The 20466-nt window shown below is 37.8% G+C and overlaps 1 protein-coding gene and 1 long non-coding RNA gene across 2 annotated transcripts in view; one reads left to right on the plus strand and one right to left on the minus strand.

Moving 5' to 3' along the window:
- The window catches only part of nup210 (nucleoporin 210), a 231503-nt gene that overhangs the window by 20767 nt on the left and 190270 nt on the right, over nt 1-20466 (minus strand). Inside the window, exon 38 of the mRNA XM_073812225.1 lies at nt 14766-14970. Within this exon, the coding sequence (XP_073668326.1) occupies nt 14766-14970 (205 nt within the window). The remainder of the gene's footprint in view (nt 1-14765; nt 14971-20466) is intronic.
- On the plus strand, nt 706-2715 carry LOC135760837 (uncharacterized). Its single transcript, XR_010537606.2, has 4 exons — nt 706-932; nt 1023-1102; nt 2225-2324; nt 2405-2715. It is a non-coding gene; the product is annotated as an uncharacterized lncRNA (long non-coding RNA).

Here is a 20466-nt window from a genome sequence, read left to right on the forward strand (position 1 = left end):
GTGAAACTCACCGAGTGGTCAGGGGTGTTCACTGATATGCTCACACAAAAATCGCTGCAAAAGATGCTTTCCAACAGAGCTAACAGGTATGCTGTTTTAGCATTCGTTGCTAACGAATGCTGTTTTAGCATTCGTTGCTAACGAATGCTGTTTTAGCATTCGTTGTTAACTTGTGGACCTATCTTTCCAAACACCTCACACCCGTCCATTCTTCCGCTAAGAGCTTGAATTATAGACACTCCAGCCCAGGTGGTGGCGCTAATCCGCCTTTGCCAATTGCAAGAATAGAAACAAAGTTCCCGGCGCGGAGTAATACCGTACCTCACAGCACATCTAATACAAGTCAATGGAGTTGGCAAAAACTACGATAAAACCTGTTGGAATGCGTATTTTGGAGCGATTTTTGTGTGAGCATACCAGTGAACACCCCTGACCACTCGGTGAGTTTCACGTCTTTGTAAACGAAAGTTTAATGCATTTTAGAAAGGATTGTTCCAGTGCACCATTAAACCCATTGTAGAGGTCTGAGCTGAAACACAAACACGCGAAAATTCTCAGGGCAGACACAAATGTCGAAATTTTAGTCAAAACCATTCTATTTCACCATAAACAATCTGAAAACAGGGGTTTAAGTCTAAAATACCGAACTGGTCCTTTAAAGCATCTTTAAACTTTAAAAACATGTTGTTTGTCGTGACTCTACATTGTAATACTCACCCGGTTACAGTAATTTGTGTAATGTTGGACATACCATGAAACAACACGACATTGATCTTTTAATATTGTTTAGTACACCACAGTTCTTTCAATTGAAAATTAATTCATATTTGTGTGTGTTTTCTTACTGTTTAGCACAAGTGTGTTCCGCGCAAGTTTGAATTTCTCTCAGTAAGGACTGACGGACGGCCATTCACTCATAAAACCTTTTAAAGGTAACATTACCACATTTGTTATGTTTAGTACACAACAGTTCTTTCATTGGGAAATTAATTCATATTTGTGTGTGTTTTCTTACTGTTTAGCACAAGTGTTTCCCGCGCAAATTAGAATTTCTCTCAGTAAGGACTGACGGATGGCCATTCACTCATAAAACCTTTTAAAGGTAACGTTACCACATTTATTATGTTGTGAGTATACTACAGTTCTGTATAGGGATGGGCACGAGTACTCAAACATGGCATCGATGATCGATCACAAAAACGATGATCATGCGGCTTTATTTATTTATTTATTGTGGATATGACGGCATTGGATGTCTGGTTAGCATTACAAGCGCATGTGGTAGTAAAGGCTGGGTCTGGAGATGCGTGTTTGACATCGTGTTGAGCTATGCAGACCGGCGTATGACATTAGTAACATTACCATGCATGATTCAAAAACAAACAGATGCACGCGGCAACCCCTCGATCCGCGCAATGCGCGGCAACTCGCCGATCCCGTGAAGCCGGTCACACCTCACATCACTGAGGCATTATTGTTTAAAGAGATGCCCTGATTTTCAGAAATTCAGTCAGGTTAAAAAGTACAGCGCCGTCAAAAGTTCAATGGGTTATCATCTCATATTTAAAAATCAATGTTAAAAGATACCAGAGAGCCATACGAGCATTAACATTACATCTTGACTTAGAACAGGTAAGGGGATGACACGCCACAGCTAATCGCTAAAATAATAGCAAAAGACTTAAAGCTGCTTAATGTTATGAAGCTTGTGCTTTGACTGGACGTGTTTAAAAGGGCGCTGTTTATGGTGCACATCCACAATGGGAGTTAAACTTTCTGTACATAACTTAGTTGAAAACTTAGTTGAAGTCTAGCATTTTATGCAGATAGATGCACAATGTACATTTATGTTGTATAAAGGCTTACTATATTTAGAGTGTGTCATATAGAAAGCGGTTTGTGCTTATTAACCCTTTAGATTCACTTCATCACGCATCTATTCCTATTAGAGGTTTCTGTTAAAACCATTTAATTCATTAATAATCTAGTATGTGTTCATTGTTCTGTCGTAGTTTCTTGAAAATTAAGTTTTATTTCAGTGTTTTTTAAATAAAAATATTTTAATTTTCACCATGACGTGTACGCCCCTTTGATTGCCCCGCCCCAGTTAATCTAGTACTCGTTCTTCAGACCTATGGATTAATCGAAATGAAAAAATGACATAAATGCACATCCCTAGTTCTGTAAGTGGAAAAGTAATTCATATTTGTGTGTTTTCTCCCAGGTTAGCACGAATGCATCCAGCATAATTTTGGATCTTTACCATTGAGGAGACTGGCTGACTGTTCTCAACCAACCATCATTCACACGCAAAAACTTTAAAGGTACCACATTTATTTAAGTTGTTAGTATACCACAGTTCTGTTAGTGAAACATTTATTCATACTTTTGTGTTTTCTCACAGTTAAGTATGAACGTGTCTAGAGCAGTTTTGGATCTTTACCATTGAGGAGGTTGACTGACTTTCATCTACCAACTGTCATTAACACAACAAAAACTAAAGAAATGTTACTACAAGTGGACCTATTCAGTTAGTCATTATGCTGTGAGTACACCACAATTTTATCAGTGAAACAATAATGTTTGTTTTTTCTCAATGCTTGGCATAGACAAATGTGACCCTGTGTAATTTGGAAATTTCATGGGAAATGTGTACGTCTTAAAAATGTTTAAATGTCGTTTGAGTTAAGGAACAGTACACTGATTTATTAAAAGTGTGCAATACACGGAGTCTATTAAAGTCATAAAGGAATACTTGATATATTTCATAAAGGAATGTGTAAATCTAATATTAGTTTTAATGTGAATTTGGACAGAAAAGCAAAAACATGTTTGTAAAATAAACAATTGTTTAATAAACTGTAATAATTTTACCCTTTTCTGTCATCATTTTTTATACAAATGTTTGGTTTAAGGCAATCGGTTTCCTCAAACGGTTTAAGTTGAGTTAACTTTTCGGGTTTTACAGTGTAACAACAATGTACAAAATCAAAAAGAGGAAAGCATATTTTAAGAAACAAAAAATTTAATTGGATCCCATTAAAATCCTCTACAAATTATCCTAAAGGATATTTTTGTCGTGTCTTAAAATCCTTTAGAAATATCCTCTAATAGAATCCTATAGGATTTTTTCTAATGGAATCCCATAGATGTTTTGTAATGGAATCCTTTAGGATTTTTCTAATGGAATCCTATAAGATTTTTCTAATGGAATCCTATAAGATTTTTCTAATGGAATCCTATAAGATTTTTCTAATGGAATCCTATAAGATTTTTCTAATGGAATCCTATAAGATTTTTCTAATGGAATCCTGTAGAATTTTCTAATGGAATCCCATAAGATTTTTCTAATTGAATCCTATAGGATTTTTCTAATGGAACGGTTCCAAAATATGATAGAAATTCTAATTGGATTCCTGTACAGGATTCTTATAAAAAATCCTATAGGATTTTTTGACAAGGGAAGTGCAGATGGAAGCAAGGGAAGTTAAAAAAATATAAAATAGGAAACAAAGTAAGCTATGCAGAAGATTTAAATGCATGCAGACACAGACATATCAAGCAGAAAGAAATGAGGGTCAGAAACAATCAAGAAAGTGAATTGAAAAATAAACAGAAATCAGACCTTTTTTGGATAAGTGAGGTGGAAAAGAGGAGAGAAGTAAGTGCAGTCATCAATGCCCTCTTAGGGAAAAATCATTAATAGTGTCAAACGGAAATGTTCTGGCTTTTATTATCAAGGTTATCAATGTTACTGCCATGATGTCGAGCAGATCAGCTAAGATGAGAGTAGTCTTGGAGGCAGCGTCAGATTTTTGCGAGATATAAGGAATAACAGTCCAAATGATTAATGAAATCCTTTTTCGAACATCAGTTCATGAGGCATCTCAGTTGTCTAATTAGCCTGATGGTAAGAAGTGTTTTACAATGGAATGCAAGAAGTATTACAGCAAATGGGCAAGAATTTAAGAAGTTTATTACAGAGTTAGATCATAGACCAAATAAAATATGTGTGCAAGAAACAGGACTAATTTGGGTATAATTCTTTTCGGAAGGATAGGAAGGAGTCACAAGGTGGAGGGGTAGCAACATTTATTCAAAAAGGACTACCTTATAGAGTTCTTAATGATGTTAAGGTACGTAGATTGAAATAATGAACGTCTTTACATTTCTTCTAAGCTAGATTCTAGCTACAGAAAAGTGCACTAAATAATTGGCTAGCTGTGATAATGCAGCTTTTTACATTCTTGGTTACGTTTAAGTAGTCGAAGCCACATGCACCCGCCAATTTGCCAGCTGTAGCTAGCCATTCAGATTGCTAACTCTGACCTGACAATAGTTAACATACTGTAAGCCGAGTCAAGCTAATCGTGGTGTAACATAGATAATCAAATCAATTGAAGTCCTTTCAGATTCATGTTTTGACATGCCCCTGACAAATAGAGAGAGCATACAATTTTTCTTTTCTAGTCTGAGCTAGAGTACGAAACATCTTTTTTACCATAAAAAAATGTTAAAGCCTAATTAGTTCAATCGTAGGCTATGCTAGTTGCAAGCAGGGCATTTTCAGCTCACTTATTTCACCAGAGCGAGTAACTAGAGCTAGCCCTACAGGGGCTATTTGGCTTTTAAAAAAATAACAGTTCAGCTGGCCTAGACAGGATTACAATAGTGTTTGTTGAGGCTTAACCCCTTTAGCGGCAGAATGAAAATCACGAGCATGAGAATCGCAGGCGATTTTTTGCACAGCCCTAGTGTAAACTTCCTCATTCTGGATATATCCGTGGTGATAAAGTGAAAGTGACATTTCTTCACCTAAACAAGAAGCAAATAAATGCACGATTGAAGTATGTGTGTGTGTTATTTTTGTGCAATTTGGGGTATTTTTATATGAATAAAGAATAAAGGTAAGGGTAAGCATAGCCAATAGCTTCATATAAAATGCTAAATATAACATATTTCTAAATCTTTTTTGACTTGAAAACATTTTAAACCACGACCGAAATATGATAAAAATACTCGATGGTGTTTTAAAGTGAGCTTTAAATAAAAGTGTAATATTAATAAATAAAATTGTGTCATATAGCTTGAGGCTACTTTTTGTGTTGTGCTAATGCACCTTGCTGCAGGAGCTTTCTATTCCATAATAAAAAAATCTAGATTTCGCATTTAAAGTTCCAATAATAGTTTTTTGATGTTGTTGTATGACTTAAGTTAATAGGTGGATTATTCATATATAGTGGGATGACAGAAGGTGTAAATGGCCAAGCACTATGCCAGAAGAAAGGCTATAATGGCTTAAATCAAACAAAAGAATAATGATAAAAGAATAATACCGGCAGAGGTCCCCGTAAATGAAAGTTATTAGTAAAGTAAATTAGTCCTACTTTGCTGGTCCATGTAAATTAAAGTTAGTTGCACCAGTAAAACCAATTTAAAAATTTAGTCTGGAGCCGTTGGAAAATTATGAACAACCAGCACTTCATAATTAATAATACTGCTATGTAGACTACGTAATGGGTATCTTTTCTAATATTTATTCGTTTATTATAGTGTAAACTGAAATATTAAACTGTGTTTTACAGAGAAGGCATGAGACACATATGGAGGAATACTGTCAAATGACTTCAACAGCCTGCAAGAGGCCATCAGAAGGTGGAACAGGTTTCAAGGCAAAGCAACTGTCGTCGTGTGAACTCAATGCGAAGTGTGCTCAGTTTATCAGCAAAATGTGAAGTGGGGAACACAGCAGTGGAGTGTTGGTTTGTGACTGTTTGGCAACATGGAAAGTGACACAAGTTTCCTTGCTGCATCTGAATCTCCCACAGGCGCAGCTTGGTTTGAAAAGATTTCACTGCATCATACATGTCTGTGACCACACGGTCCCGCCCCTGCAGCTGGAGGTTTAGTGCAGTTAGATGCTTAGTCAAGTCGCACAAAAAAGCCAACTCATGCAACCACTTTACATCCTGGATAAAGGCGGAGTCTTTTCCTTTACTTTTCATGAACTGACAGATTTCCTCACGTAACTCAAAAAATCTGTTAAGCACTTTTTCTCGACTTAGCCATCGCACCTCTGTGTGATAGGGCACATCACCAAGTTCAGAATTAATTTCCTGCAGAAAAGACTGAAACTGCCGGTGATTTAAACCTTTGGCTCTTATAAAGTTATCAGTCTGTGTCACAACACTCATTACATTCTCCATTTTAAGGGCTTTACCACACAGTGCTTCTTGGTGTATAATGCAGTGATAAACTGTCAGCTCACCTGTGCAGTTCTCTCTCTTCATCTTCTCCCGCATCCTTCCCACTAACCCACACTTTTCATTGCGGGTGCCCCATCAGTCGTCAGTCCCGTAAGTTTGTCCCAGGGCAATTTCATGTCATTTACACATTTAGATACTTCCTCAAATATGTCTTTCCCTGTGGTTGTGCCATACATTGACTTAATACCCAAAAGTTCCTCTGTAAAGCATAAACTGGAGTCCACTCCACGGATAAAGTAATGCCACAGTTTTCCCAGAGTTTAGTTGGAGGAAGTTGCTTTCCATCCATGCCTTTATTTCCAGAAGACGTGTGTTGAGTCGTGACAAGACTGTGGAGGGGCTTGGGGCAGTTTTAATATAAAGTTGTAAGTCATCGACGTAACAGTGGAAGGACAGTCCATGTCTGCTGATGACAGAGCCAAGGAGAAGCAGGTAGAGAATAAATAGAATTGGTCCGAGAACCGACCCCTGCGGAACACCACATGTAACAGGGTGCTGCCTGGACTCATAATCTCACAGTGTAACTCAGTCAGTCCTACCATAAAGGTAGGATTTAAACCACTAAAGTGCCGTTCCTGTTAGTCCAACTGTATTTTGGAGGCGATCCAGAAGGATGGCATGGTCCACTGTGTCGAATGCGGCTGTTAGGTCAAGTAGAATGAGCAATGATTGTGATCCTGAATCAGCTGTCATTTGAAGGTAATTTGTCCCCCACCCCCATGTCCAGAGCTACGTGCTTTTTCTATATAGACATATTCCTGTTGAGAAATTGAATATTTCAACATCACGCCGGACATTGGTTGCATTAGCACAGAAGAGCAGCGGCAGCAGGTACGTTGCTAAAGCACCCCGTCAGAAAGTTGTTGCAGTATACAGAGGAAAACTTGCAAGAGGCATAAAATAATCCTAAAAACAAACTATCTTAAAATACAGCTAAAATACAGCGCCAAAGTCCTCTCCTGATGTACCGATTGAGTACTGATTTTACATTCTCCAAGGTATTAACATAACCCCATGTAGGACGTTTCTGTACATAAATGTAAGCACTGTGCCAGTATTAATGCAATGTCTAGAAAATGTACTTTTGTACTCTTGATCCTTAAGTACTTTTAAAAACAAGTACTTCTGTACTTTTACTTAAGTAGACATCTGACTGTAGTACTTTTACTTGTCCTTGAGTTAAATTTGGCAAGGGGTATCTTAACTTTTACTCAAGTACTGAAGCTGTGTACTCTGTCCGCCTCTGCTTACTGGAGATGTGTTGAGAGAGATGAAAAGTACAGTACCAGGTAGTAGAAAAAGTAACAAGAGAATAAGAGAAGAGAGTGAAGTTTAACTAAAGTTGGGAAAAAATTGCAGGCAAGCGAGCTACAAAAAAACATGATCCACGCGCCAAGATCCAGAGTGACAAGAAGCATCCATAAAAACTATAGTTGGATGAGACTGACAGTGGAAGCACTTCGACCGGCCTGTACAGAGCACTGACCTCAAAAAAATCAAACACTTTCTCTTAAGACCTAAGATGTCGTGTTTTTTAAGATACTTTCAAAAGCCGGAAATTTTTACGCATATTTGTATTTAAGGCTAAAATAGTGGCAAAAATACTCTCAAGCTGTTGAGAAGCGGATGCGCGGCTTGCACGCTCCTCTCAAACAGAAACAGCAAGTGCATAGCACTGTTGTTTGTTTCAACAACTTAAAATCACTTAATTTAAAACTGCGATGCTTAAATACTAGGGGTGGAACGGTACACAGAAGTCCCGGTTCGGTTCGTACCTCGGTTCAGGAGTCACTGTTCGATTCACTTTCGGTACAATGGAGGGAAAAGCAAAACAAAAATAAAGGCAATTTTTTTAGTACTTAAGATAATCTTAAAAACATAGGTGTCCTTATCGTTGTTATTTTGAGATGTCCTGAATATGAACTGAAATGCATTTAACATACTATCTCGTATTACAAAAATGTATACCACTTCAAGTAATCTTGTACTCATCTTTCATACAAATATGGTTTCAAATGTATTACAAGTGTTACCTAAATACATTTTAAAATTACCTTTTTGACCTTATTTCATATAAATGTACTAAAGAAATAAAAAAAGGCTTGTAGGATGAATTAATAGGTGTGTACGACTTCACGAGGCGCTGCAAGAAACGACAAGTGGATGACGTCAGAGTAACGCGAGAGCGTTTTGAAATCAGCCTCCTCCGCAAGATTTCTCGTGGTACTCTGTTGCTGATGACGCTGCGTAAAGTTGAGCACACTTTAAAAAAAGCAGCTGAACTCGACAGAACTGCCCTGCGAATGCCTGTGCTTCGTCCATTAATAGAGTGCCCAAGTAATGGCGTCACTTTGTAGGCTAAAACGCGGAAGTGAGTTAGCATTTTAGCACTACGGGTTCCCTCGCCCTGAAGCCTATGGGTTTTTTGAATGGGTTTTTGCTAAATTGCCTGAAATAAGGTCTGTGGTTAACAAAGCCTCTAAATATTTTCACGTTTTGTAATAAAATACACCAGTTATAATCTGCTTGTGATTTTTTTAAACTTTATTGTGTCTTAAAAACGGAGATTGCTGACAAGTTGCTAATAGGGACTACATCCTTGGCGGGGAGTGTACACGTCATCATGACTGGAAATCTGTCAAGCCTTTCAGCCTCACATTCTCAGAAGTTTACCTTTCAGTTAATATACATAACGTTATATATTTAGTCTTTTCAAATTGTAGTTTTTCCAAATATTGTTGTACTGTGGAGAGAATGTAGTTTGACATGTTTTGTTTTGTCCGGAGATGCAACCACAAGTCGTCGATGAAAGATGCTCGTTTACCGTCCGATGTTCCCCAGCGGAGACTCTGTGTATGCCGTAAGGTAAGCTTACACAATGATGATTTCCATGTGAACACCATATTTACTGCCTTAATGTGGCCACGGCCACACTTTTATGGTGCATATTGCTTAACACGCTAATGATATGATACTTCGACGGTCAGATGGAATTAAAAAGGCTACGTTAGCAAGAATAAACGTTTTTCATAACAAAATCAACAGCTAAAATACCTGTCTTTCTCTTAAAATATCTTAAAGCTTGTATACTTTGCTGTTTAATAGATTAGATTCGCTGCAGTTTTATTAAAGGCTAACGTTACGTCGAGAAATGTGTTTAATTAAAATATTCAAAATAATACCTGGTTTATTGACTTTTATTCAACTTTGCTTTACCCACTAATAATTATTTGTAAACAGCACTAGTTAGGCATTAGGTAACAATGATATTAATCTTTGTTATTTTAGTAGTAAATGTTAACTATATTGAATGTGCTATATAAACATGGACGGATCAATGAAGAAGATTAATGTAAATGCTGAAAAACTCCATTCTAATTTAATACAAATATTTTATTGTGTGATTTTTGTCATTTTAATTTGTAAAGGTGTAACTTCCATAAAACTAACACTGCTTATTTTGAATTTATCCTTAGACGAGCTGACCAGATGCCCAGTGTTCATTCTCGCATCTGCAGCTGTCATTTTCCTGCAGGGGATAAAATGTCCCCGTTTTGTTTATATCCACAAATGATGTTCCCACTGGACAAATTTTGGAAGATCATTCATATTCCCTGAGACAGGATAGGGCTGATGTGCCTAAAAATGTTCCACCACCCATTGATAAAGAGGAGGAAATGGCTACAATTTATGGCTGACAAAGATGATGAACCATCTCCGGCTGATCAACCCCTCACTATCAATTCTGAGGAACAACCAAATAAAAGCACAACTAAAGAAGGGCTGCAGTCTGGACGAAGAAGAAGAATCCAGCTTGAGATTGAGTTAGAGCATTCCATAACAGAGATTCAGCTTCTCAAAGACTAACTCCAAAGGCAAACGAGTAACTGTCATGACAGGTATTCAGCCTTTCAGATGAGTGAAAGTGTAATTCGAATGGAGACAGAATTGCCAGATAGGGATACTTTCAGTGCTGTGTGTTAATATGTTGCTCATTTTGAGGATTCCATTACGTACTTTGCTGGATGGAGGAGACCCAAAGAAATCATCCTTGAGGACCTTGATTAAAATTCGTCACAACTATACACACTTGCATTTTCCATGTGGGCATTCACAATGTGTTGCAACAAATACCTTCTTTCCCAGTAGAGACTTGTCATGTGAATTATATAGTATATAGTTTGTTTTCAGTTTACTTATTTTATGAAAATAAAGATGTTTACTACAAAACTTGCTGCAATGTTTCTGTGGATCAGTGATTGGAGCATTTTGTTAACTTTTGTTTAATTCCCAGAGAACACGCTGATATCTATGGCTTGAATGCACTGTAAGTCACCTGTCTAACAAATACCAAAAATTAAATGTTATACTATTGTAACTATAAACCAGTCAGCTCACAGTAATGTGAGATAAAATTTACTACACAGGCTCTCACATTGGGGCTTGTGGATTACCAGGTAAAAATATTTAGAAAATGTGAACAAAATTAGTATATATGGTTTATTTAGGGAACATGTATGGTTTAATTATAATATATTGTATTTAAGCATTGATGCTATTGGACAATTGTGACCCGTCACGGAAACCAGGGACTCAAGTCGGCAGCACAAGTTTCGAGAAAATGAGAAACAAAGTTTTTTTTTCGAAATTTGTGATTTTCGTTTTATTGCAGAATCTGTTAGTTGAGATCACGAAGAAGCCTCTCCATGTTTGAGATAGCAGTTTTTGTATATTTAAAAGCGTACATTTTGCGGTTAAAATAGGCTTGTTTTTCCGGAGATTCTAGCGTGCAGCGGGGGGCGTCATTGTCTGTGTGTATATTTACATACTGTATAAGCTTGTGTTTTCGCCTCCGCCCCCAAAGGGAACAGCGTGACTACTAAATAAGGATAGTTCGCCCAAAAATGAAAATAATGTAATTAATGACTCACCCTTATGTCGTTCTAAACTCGGAAGACCTCCGTTCATCTTCGGAACACAGTTTAAGATGTTTTATCGTTAGATTTAGTCCGAGAGCTTTCTTTCCCCTTCATTGAAAATATATGTATGGTTTCCATGTCCAGAAAGGTAATAAAACATCATCAAAGTAGTCCATGTGACATCAGTGGGTCAGTAAGATTGTGTTGATGCATCGAAAATACAGTTTGGTCCAAAAATAGCAGAATTACGACTTTATTCAGCATTGTCTTCTCTTCCGGCTCGAGCGTGAAGTCACGTGACTGTAGTGACGCGCTGCCCTGTTCCTCAGACATGTTTGCTAAGTTTTTTTTTTTTTCAAACTTATAGCGTGTGTCTCCCCAGACTGTAAAGCTCGGGCGCACAAAACAAAAGAAAAATAAAAGAAGCTGGGGCGGAACAAATAACAGTCAGCCGCATCGTACGTCAGCCGCGTCACTGACTTTATGCGGCGCCGCAGTCGGATGACGTCAAAGTACCGCGAGAGCTCTTCAAGAAATCTTACGGAGTAGTTTAATTTCGACTCGCTCTCGCGGTACTTTGACGTCATCTGTATGTCAGTTCTTGCAGCGCAGCATGAGTCCAAACACACAGAAGTTACACAGATATAGTTGTATTCTTCATATAATTGGCTACATGTTTTGTCTATCAATATTTTCCATGAAGTCATTGGCTGATGGAGGAACGAGCGAGCCATTGGTAACCTCTCTAAAGGATGTCACGTTTTTGACGGCGCTGTTTGGATGATCTATTATACTACTTCCCTATTTTAAATACAAACTTTGAAGGCGGGTTCATGTGTTTAACGGAGTGAAAGCTCATATACCCTTACATGTTACGATTTAAATAGTCTTCAGATTATATATTATATTGTATTACCAGACATTCATGCGAAATCTGATGTAAACAATCTATATTTCACGGATTATACGCATTTGTGGACAAATATGGTCATTGGATAATCTGAAACAGACTGGATTCGACTTGTGATCCCCACAAAGGTAAAAAGAGTCATGTTTATTTTTGCGTGTTGTCATTTGGTCATAAAATACTACATATGATGCTAGAACATCTCAAAAAGGGTTTACAGGGGGTATGGCTTAGCTAAATGAGATGTAAATGAGCCCTATTGTCTCCCCCAGCTGAAAAGAAGAGTCTCTTTCGTCTCGATTTTCTCGGTTTGAGTATTTCTGAGTTCCTATATTCAAATGGCCACAACTTCTCCAAATCTTATCAGATTTCCATATGTTACACATTGTTGGAAAGCTTAGAAACTGCACTTTCAGAATCTGTGAATAACTCAAAATGCCCAGATCCGACTTGTGTCCCTACTTTCCGTGACTGGTCACAATTCTCTTTAAATTCAACATATATAATTATATATAACTATTATATTAAATGTTTGGAATTTAACTGTGTTCTGTTTGTTCAGAGATTGTATAGTTATCTTATAAATACATAGAACACGATTATTACTCCTCTATCTCTCCATAGTTTTACTTAATGAGACTTGATAAACCTTGTCCCTCATGCTGGCTCTTACAATACCGGTAAGTAAACCAGCATCTAAGCTGCACTGTTATGTCCAGATTTATAGTGGTTCTCTCTCCTCGATCTATGGTTTTTCTATCGTCTAAGTAAGAAAAAGTACATAAGACTGGAAATTGATACGGCAATAGCTAGGGCTTCTGAGATGTTTTATTTTTTCTGTCGAATTAGCAAATGGTATGCAAACATACAATCAAACATAATACAGTGAAAGATAATCTTTAAAGTTTATTTGGGGGCACAATGATCAGGCATAATAACCTTAATCACAAAGAAGATAATATTAAGGTTTATATAAACTAACAAGATAATAAACTAATAAAGCATTAATAAAACATTAACAAAAAATCTCAAAGAGGCATGCGTAAACAAAATTTCTAACATTTTTGGAAAGAACGAATGGGCACTATTTCTCATGAAAAAGTGGATAAGTGTCCATAAACAGCGCAGATCATAATGAGCGAGCGTGTTTTTTAAATAAAGTTTGAGGAAGCTTGATGATGACGTTGATCCGCGACCGGTGCGCTGTAGTCCGTTTATAGCATACCGTTAGCATTTTATATCTGACGGCTTTATTTAGGCTTCAAAATTTATACATTTTCGATTAACTTATAAAGATTATCTTGATAGACAAAACGTGTAAGGTTCATAACTCTTTGTTAAACACAGATCTTAGTTTTTGAGATTTTCCAAAAGTCTATGGGGAAAATGAATGGCTTTTCGATCGAGGGAACCCATGCGCCGCTAACTTCCGGGTTGGCCTACAAAGTGACGTCATGACTTCGGCACTCTATTGTATATTAGCAGGACAATTTATCTCCTACTTCTCAGCATGAGAAATACAAAGTGTGGCGTGTAAGCGTGTGAATTGACTGAAATGTGTGTGTCTCATGGTGAATACGTGAGACTTGAGAGCCCTGATAAGATGTATTTCCACTCACATACCCAACAACTGCTGAACAACGCCTACGCAAAGTCCTCGTCTTTTCCACCACTCTCTCGCCTGTACTACTGTAACTGACTGGAAAACTGAAGTTTTGCCAAACTTGCGATCTTAAAGAGGCCGGCGGAGCGTCTAACTCTTGTGGAACACCACCACTTGCCATACTCGCTGTCGCTGCTCACTCACTGACTGGACCGGCGTCGACCTGACAAAAAACTGCAGAGTGCCAGAATGTAGACGGGCTTTGATAGAGTGCATACATAGGCGGAGCTCGGCTGCATCGGCGCCAATCAGAGCTAAAGCGGGGCTACAGATTAAGCTGTCCCTAAAGAACCCGCGTATTTAACAGTAGTTCCGCATTACATTAATTATTTTGCACGCAAGTTTTTTTTCATTTTCATACCGTGTATTCTCCGTTTAAATTCATGCACCGAACCGTGACCCCCGTACCGATTCGGTTCGAAACGAATACATGTCCCGTTCACCCCTATTAAATACGTGTGCAAATGTTATGCTTTTTTGACCAAGCACACAGCAACGTGACGTGGGCGAGTAGCCTCGAATCAAAAAATACTAGGAGTTAAGTGTGTGCCCTCAATCTACACAGACTGCTTAAACTTCGGAAGCAAATAAGGTCACCAATAGTGATTTGACATTGTTACCAAAGCTGGACATGATTTTCATAATTTAATTTACTGTGACCCTGTCACAGACCCCCCTCATCCTTCATTTTCAAAAACTCATTGGATCTAGACGATTCACAAGAATGACCTATTTTGGATCAAAACCTGAAAGGTGACAAGTTTGCACCCCTGGTTAATGGTCATTCATTGCAATACTTTTATCCATTAATAAGAAAACAAAATATATGAACTATAGCACATGATCTTGTTGGTTTACCTTTGACGTTAAATAAACAATTGACTTGTGTGCATCCTAACTGAATTATAAAAGATGAAGTGCTGTAACAGATGGTTAAATTGAAAAACATCTATTGTCCAACAATAATCACAGTAATACAAAAGATCTTATTCTGTAAATACGTAACTTACCTTCTATAGTGGTACTGCTGACAGCTAGATGCATGACTGATACAGGAATGATCAGAGCTTGATCACTGGATGAGCTGCTTATAGACAGCGATGCTGTCAACGCTCCTTGTGGCTTCAGTACACAAACAGTGTACCTGATATAGCTGGGAAAGCTCTGAGAGACCTCCTTCTCCTGTATGATGATTGCAGGAGAACTGCTCTTCACCTGATCAGAGGAGACGCAACCATTAACACTTATCTGAAACAAAACCCTGTAGTATCTAATGTTACAGCAATATCTTCTACTTTATGTAGGAGCAACAGTTTAACCATGATTCAACTTTAGGTATTTTCTCGCCCTTATGTCACCCAAAATGACACAATTACGTTTTCTTGTGAATTACGTCACATGAATCACAAAATTTACATTTTTATTTGATTTGATTGATCACCACTCAGCTCTGTTAACAGTAAGTCACACCTTCTTTCATTTGATATGCCACCTCACTTATTTTGACATCAAGGAGCACTGTTGCGTTAAATTGCAGCACCGAAATACACTTTAAGACTAGGGCTGCACGATAAATCACATGCAATATCATGCGCATCTCGTCAGTAACGCCGGTTCCTTGATAAGTAGTATATCGCCATCAGCTGCTTTCAGATGGAGCGGCATTTACTACATAGAGCCGAAGTTCACTGACAAGCTTGCTGTATTGAATACATATTGCCGGCGATATGTCCACAATAATTAATAGAAAATTGCCCCGATTGTCAGTGAACTATGGCTCTATGTAGTAAATGCTGCTCCATCTGAAAGCAGCTGATGGTGATTTAATTCTAATTACGAAACCGGCTTCACTGACGAGATGCGCGTGACAATCACATGCGATTTATCGTGCAGCCCTATTTTAGACAGCGTCAATTGTGTGAAGCTCACTCTGAATGCGTGAAAGCCCTGAATATATCACAAAAATTATGTAAAAAAAAAATCAAGCCTTATTTTTTGCATCAAGCAGCCACTTAGTTCATATGACGGTCTGTGCATAGCACTTCCTCTTTATAACATAAGATTCTGGACAAATGACAGATAACCATGAGTTTTTAAATAGCTACAATAAACATTATAACCTGTAAGATGATGATAATGTAATGTGATGCACTAGGATATTTTTAGGATATTTAGATGTAACCATTAAGAATGTGCAGTCTTTCTGGTGGCATTCACCAGTTTGTCCCACTGAGTGCAGCAAAATCTTGCAAGCACGTTTCTTTGAATTTAAACCTTATTTTATTGTGTATGGGTATGTGTGTATTCTTAAGTGTATGTGTAATATTTTATGCACTTTGGTCAACCGTGTGGCTGTTGTAAATGTGCTATATAAATAAAATTTGACTTGAACTTAATAAATGTGTTGTGTTTCTGCCTACTTTTAAATGATGTACAGTAAGTGAAATTGAAAACAAATATTCTCATTTGGTGTAAACTGTATCAGAAGTTTGAGAGGTACAGTCTTTCTCTTGTTACTTCATTATCTGAAATGAGCTGAGATCACCACACCCCCGTCGATTGACAAGTAAAGAGCAGAGACGATCCACATACATTGCTCACGCCCTAAAGTTAATGGACCCTGATCCAGTCTCTGCATGATAAGTAGACCATGCTCATCCCTTGTTGTGTTTGTACTATAATGATTACAAAAACAAGCACATAAAAAAGAGTCAGGACAAGTTTACCTGGCTAAATTAGGTTTTTAACAGCCAAAAAAGAAATGAAAATGGAGGAGTATAGACCATTTTACTGTTTGTACACAATGATGATGTGGCAGCGTATGTGCTCGCATTTAGGCAACGGAAGTATGGCAAGAATCAGCAGTGAAGCAACACAGACAAAGTTATTTTAAAAAGTTGACTATCAACTTTTTCAACACAGCTACAGATCCGTGTACTATAGTGGAGTGTAGAGGTCGACCGATATGCCTTTTTTTCTGGCCGATGCCGATATTTAGAAATCAGGGCAGCCGATGGCCGATATGTTTGGCCGATTTTCTATATGTACATAATAATCAAAATGTTCTCATCATTAGCAGATATTTTAAATGTAAAAATGTCACTATTTAAGTCAAAGTATTTAAAAAAAATATGACTGGTCTTTCTGAAGAGTTTTACAACCTCCTCTGCACCATGCATTTATCAGACACAGATTATTACCTGACACTCTGCTATCATCATCTTTGATCAGTTTTTTACCATGGCTTTTATTGCTTTGTAGGATAAAATCCTTATTTGGTAGACCTGATAAAATATTTATTCATCATAAAGTTAACATAGTAAATGTCTATGTTTTTTAGTTGAGACTGTTATTTAGGGCAAATCTTTCTAAACACATTTACATTCTCATTTCTGAGGCGCTATAAGTGACTGATTGTGCTGACAGTGACGTCTTGTGAGTTTAGTGTTGGGACAGATCTGTTGTTTCAACCGTTCATTCAAACGAATCCGTTCAAAAGAAGTCAGTTCGCAAATCAGACGCGCTGTGTTCTAATCCAGGCTGAGCAGCGCAAAACTGTAAACAAAGTGTTACTGTAACAACACGAAAAACATTTCCTCGGTGGATATGATTTGGTCTTCCGACCTTTCGCCATCGAGTCAGTTTTGTTTTGAGTTATAAAAGCAGGGCGACAGTTTAAAGACAGAAAGTGTGTGCGCGCGGCTCTGCTCTCTCTGTCACGCAAACAAAGATCATCATCACTCATTAATCACATGAAATGAGCCTAATCTTTGCACGGACAGTGCACCGCGAGACATAAGCCCGTCACGCTGTTGTACTGGCTGCTTAATTCGCGCGATCCCGCCATCGTTTACTAAAGCTGTTTGTGAACAAGGTATAGCTGCACACACACGGGACGCGAGCGATCTGCTTGCAGCAAGAGGCAGTGTCACGAGTTCTACAACAACGCTTAGGTGCCCGCAGATGCACCTGCCTATTAATCGGCCTAATTTTGCAGCAAAATTGGCCAAAGCCGATTTTTTAAAATATGCCAAAAATCGGCCAATTAATCGGTCTACCTCTAGTGGAGTGGATAGAAGACGTTAGCAGATGGCCAAAAATTAAGTTTTTCATATATACGTTTAATAGTATATTATATTAGTGCAATCAAACACAACAACACCACTTCTGTTGCCTAAATGCGCGCGCGGGCTATTTGATTATGTGAGCTTTAAAAGGGTCTATTATGAAATGGATGAATATGTGAAGGATATGTGACTGGCAAAAGATAACTTTGATACCAAATGTTTGCCAAAAAGCATGCATGTGTATGTGCATCAAAGTACTGGGATAGCATAGTTACTTCAATGTCATACAGCAGGGGTTCTCAAAGTTTACATTCAAAGGTCCAAATCTGAATTCTCATCATTTTCATAAGTCCGGAAAAACTTTATGTAAATCATTTGTTTATATAACAAATCAACACAAATAGTTTGGGAAAAAGTGTATTTTGCATTTAAAGTAAAAATGTTTTTAAAACATAAACACAAGAAATATGCCAAAAGTAACCAGGTGCAAAATACAGAGCAATTAGAGAAATGGCACAGTTTGTTCTCCATCAGATGCATAAACCGTGGCAAAAAAAGTGTGGTTGTTATGCAGAGAAATTAGGCGTGCACCTATAAATTGGCTGATGATGCTTGCTATGCTTCTCAATGAAGTACGGTGAAATGCCGCTACATCCAAAAGCCAGGGGGCGCTCTGGGGCAGAAACGTAATATGCGCTGCAGACGAAGCTGACGAAGAACCAAACACGCAGCTCCAGAAAATGTCTTAAGGATATATTTATATTGCTGTTCTTCAAACCTTTTCAGGTATTTTCATAATAATAAAGAATATGTATAAAGATTATGTTTGACGATTGTTGCTTTTTCAAATGCATGTTTTAAACGACTCAAACCAACAGTGATTTCAGATTGATAAGGACTTACTGATCAAAAGCCGTAGTACATGAACTAGCTGTGCATAATATCTGGGTGTGATGGCTACAGCGTCACACAGAAAAATTTTAAATAACTCGTTTTATTTTTGGACCAGGAATACTCTTAAATAAAAAATAAACAAAACCTAAACTAATGGTTTACAAGTTTAATATGCATTTGTAAAGTAGCAAATGCACACATTTAATCAATCACATACAAATTAATGCACTTGTAATATAAAACATTTTCTTTTATTTTCGCAAATTACAGAAATTAAGACCTGGCGGGGGATGTATACTGCTTGTGGACTGCGTGCTAATTGCTAGAAGCTAGCGGGAGGTCCGGACCGTATATTGGGAAAGTGATAAGAGACTCGGGGGTACGTAAGCCTTGTCGGAAAAGCCGGGTCGATAAGGCCCGGTCTTGGTTAGTTTGGCACTATTACTTACAGTCATGTGAAAAAATTAAGACACCCCATTACATGTTCTGTTCTTTATTAAGAAATATTTACATATCACTGGTTTTCATCTTCTGGTTTTTATTTTCGTCTGGAAAAGAAAGTGATTTAATTGCAGGTAAACAACAAAAACCGACCTAGTTTTACTCATTAAACAAAAGATTGACAAAAATGTGAATTGTCACGAAGGAAAAAGTTAGGACATCTAAACAATTATTCCCACTTATATTGGCTAAAATCACACACAGGTGTATCACAACAGGTACACATGATTAGAACATTGATACGAGGAGGCTTGCCCTATTTAAAGGAACAGTATGTAGGATTGTGGCCAAAACTGGTATTGCAATCACAAAACGTGTGGCTAAAACTGGTACTGCAATCACACAGCTGGTGGCCAATATACCAAACGACAACATAAACATCAGTTGAGGGCTGCAACTCCACTTTTTAAATGACAATATCCTGGCCGGACCACTGTTGTGAGTGATATAAGTATTTGAAATGAAAATGATTTCTTAATGTCTAGTGACATTTCAGGGCTATTTAATGATTAATTGATATAAATTTCTTACATATTGTTCCTTTAAATCTACTACATTTGGTTTGGTGTGCTCTTGGCTGTTGATGTGAGAGTGGACACCATATTGAGATAAAAAGAGCTATCCCAGGCCTTCAGACAGAAGATTATAGAAGCTTATGAGTCTGGAAAGGGATTTAAAAAGATCTCCAAAGACTTTTAAATCAGTCATTCCACTGTCCGGAAAATAGTCTACAAGTGGAGGACATTCAAAGCAACTGTCAACGTGCCCAGGTCTGGTCGTCCAAGCAAGTTCACCTCAGGAGCAGACAGCAAGATGCTAAAAGAGGTCACCAAAAACCTAAAATTTCATCACAGGACCTACAGCAGGCTCTTGCTATTGTTGATGTAAAATTGAATGCCTCTACAATTTAGAAAGAGACTACACAAGTTTAACTTTCATTGGAGGTGTGCAAGGATGAAACCCTGCTCTCTAAGAAAAACATAAAGGCCAGACTGAAGCTTGCCAAAGAGAATGTAGACAAAGACCATGACTTCTGAAATAATGTTCTTTGGACAGATGAGTCTAAAACTGAATTATTTGGACACCACAAAGAGGACATGTTTGACATAAACCAAATACAGCATTCCAGGAAAGGAACATCATACCAACTGAAAAACATGGAGGTGGAAGTGTCCTGGTTTGGGGGTGCTTTGTTGCAGCAGGACCTGGCCTGCTCACCATCATGGATTCTACTGTGTATCAGGGGTTG

The sequence above is a fragment of the Paramisgurnus dabryanus genome, chromosome 16 (genome assembly GCF_030506205.2).
Source record: "Paramisgurnus dabryanus chromosome 16, PD_genome_1.1, whole genome shotgun sequence".
In the NCBI taxonomy this organism is placed as follows: Eukaryota; Metazoa; Chordata; class Actinopteri; order Cypriniformes; family Cobitidae; genus Paramisgurnus; species Paramisgurnus dabryanus.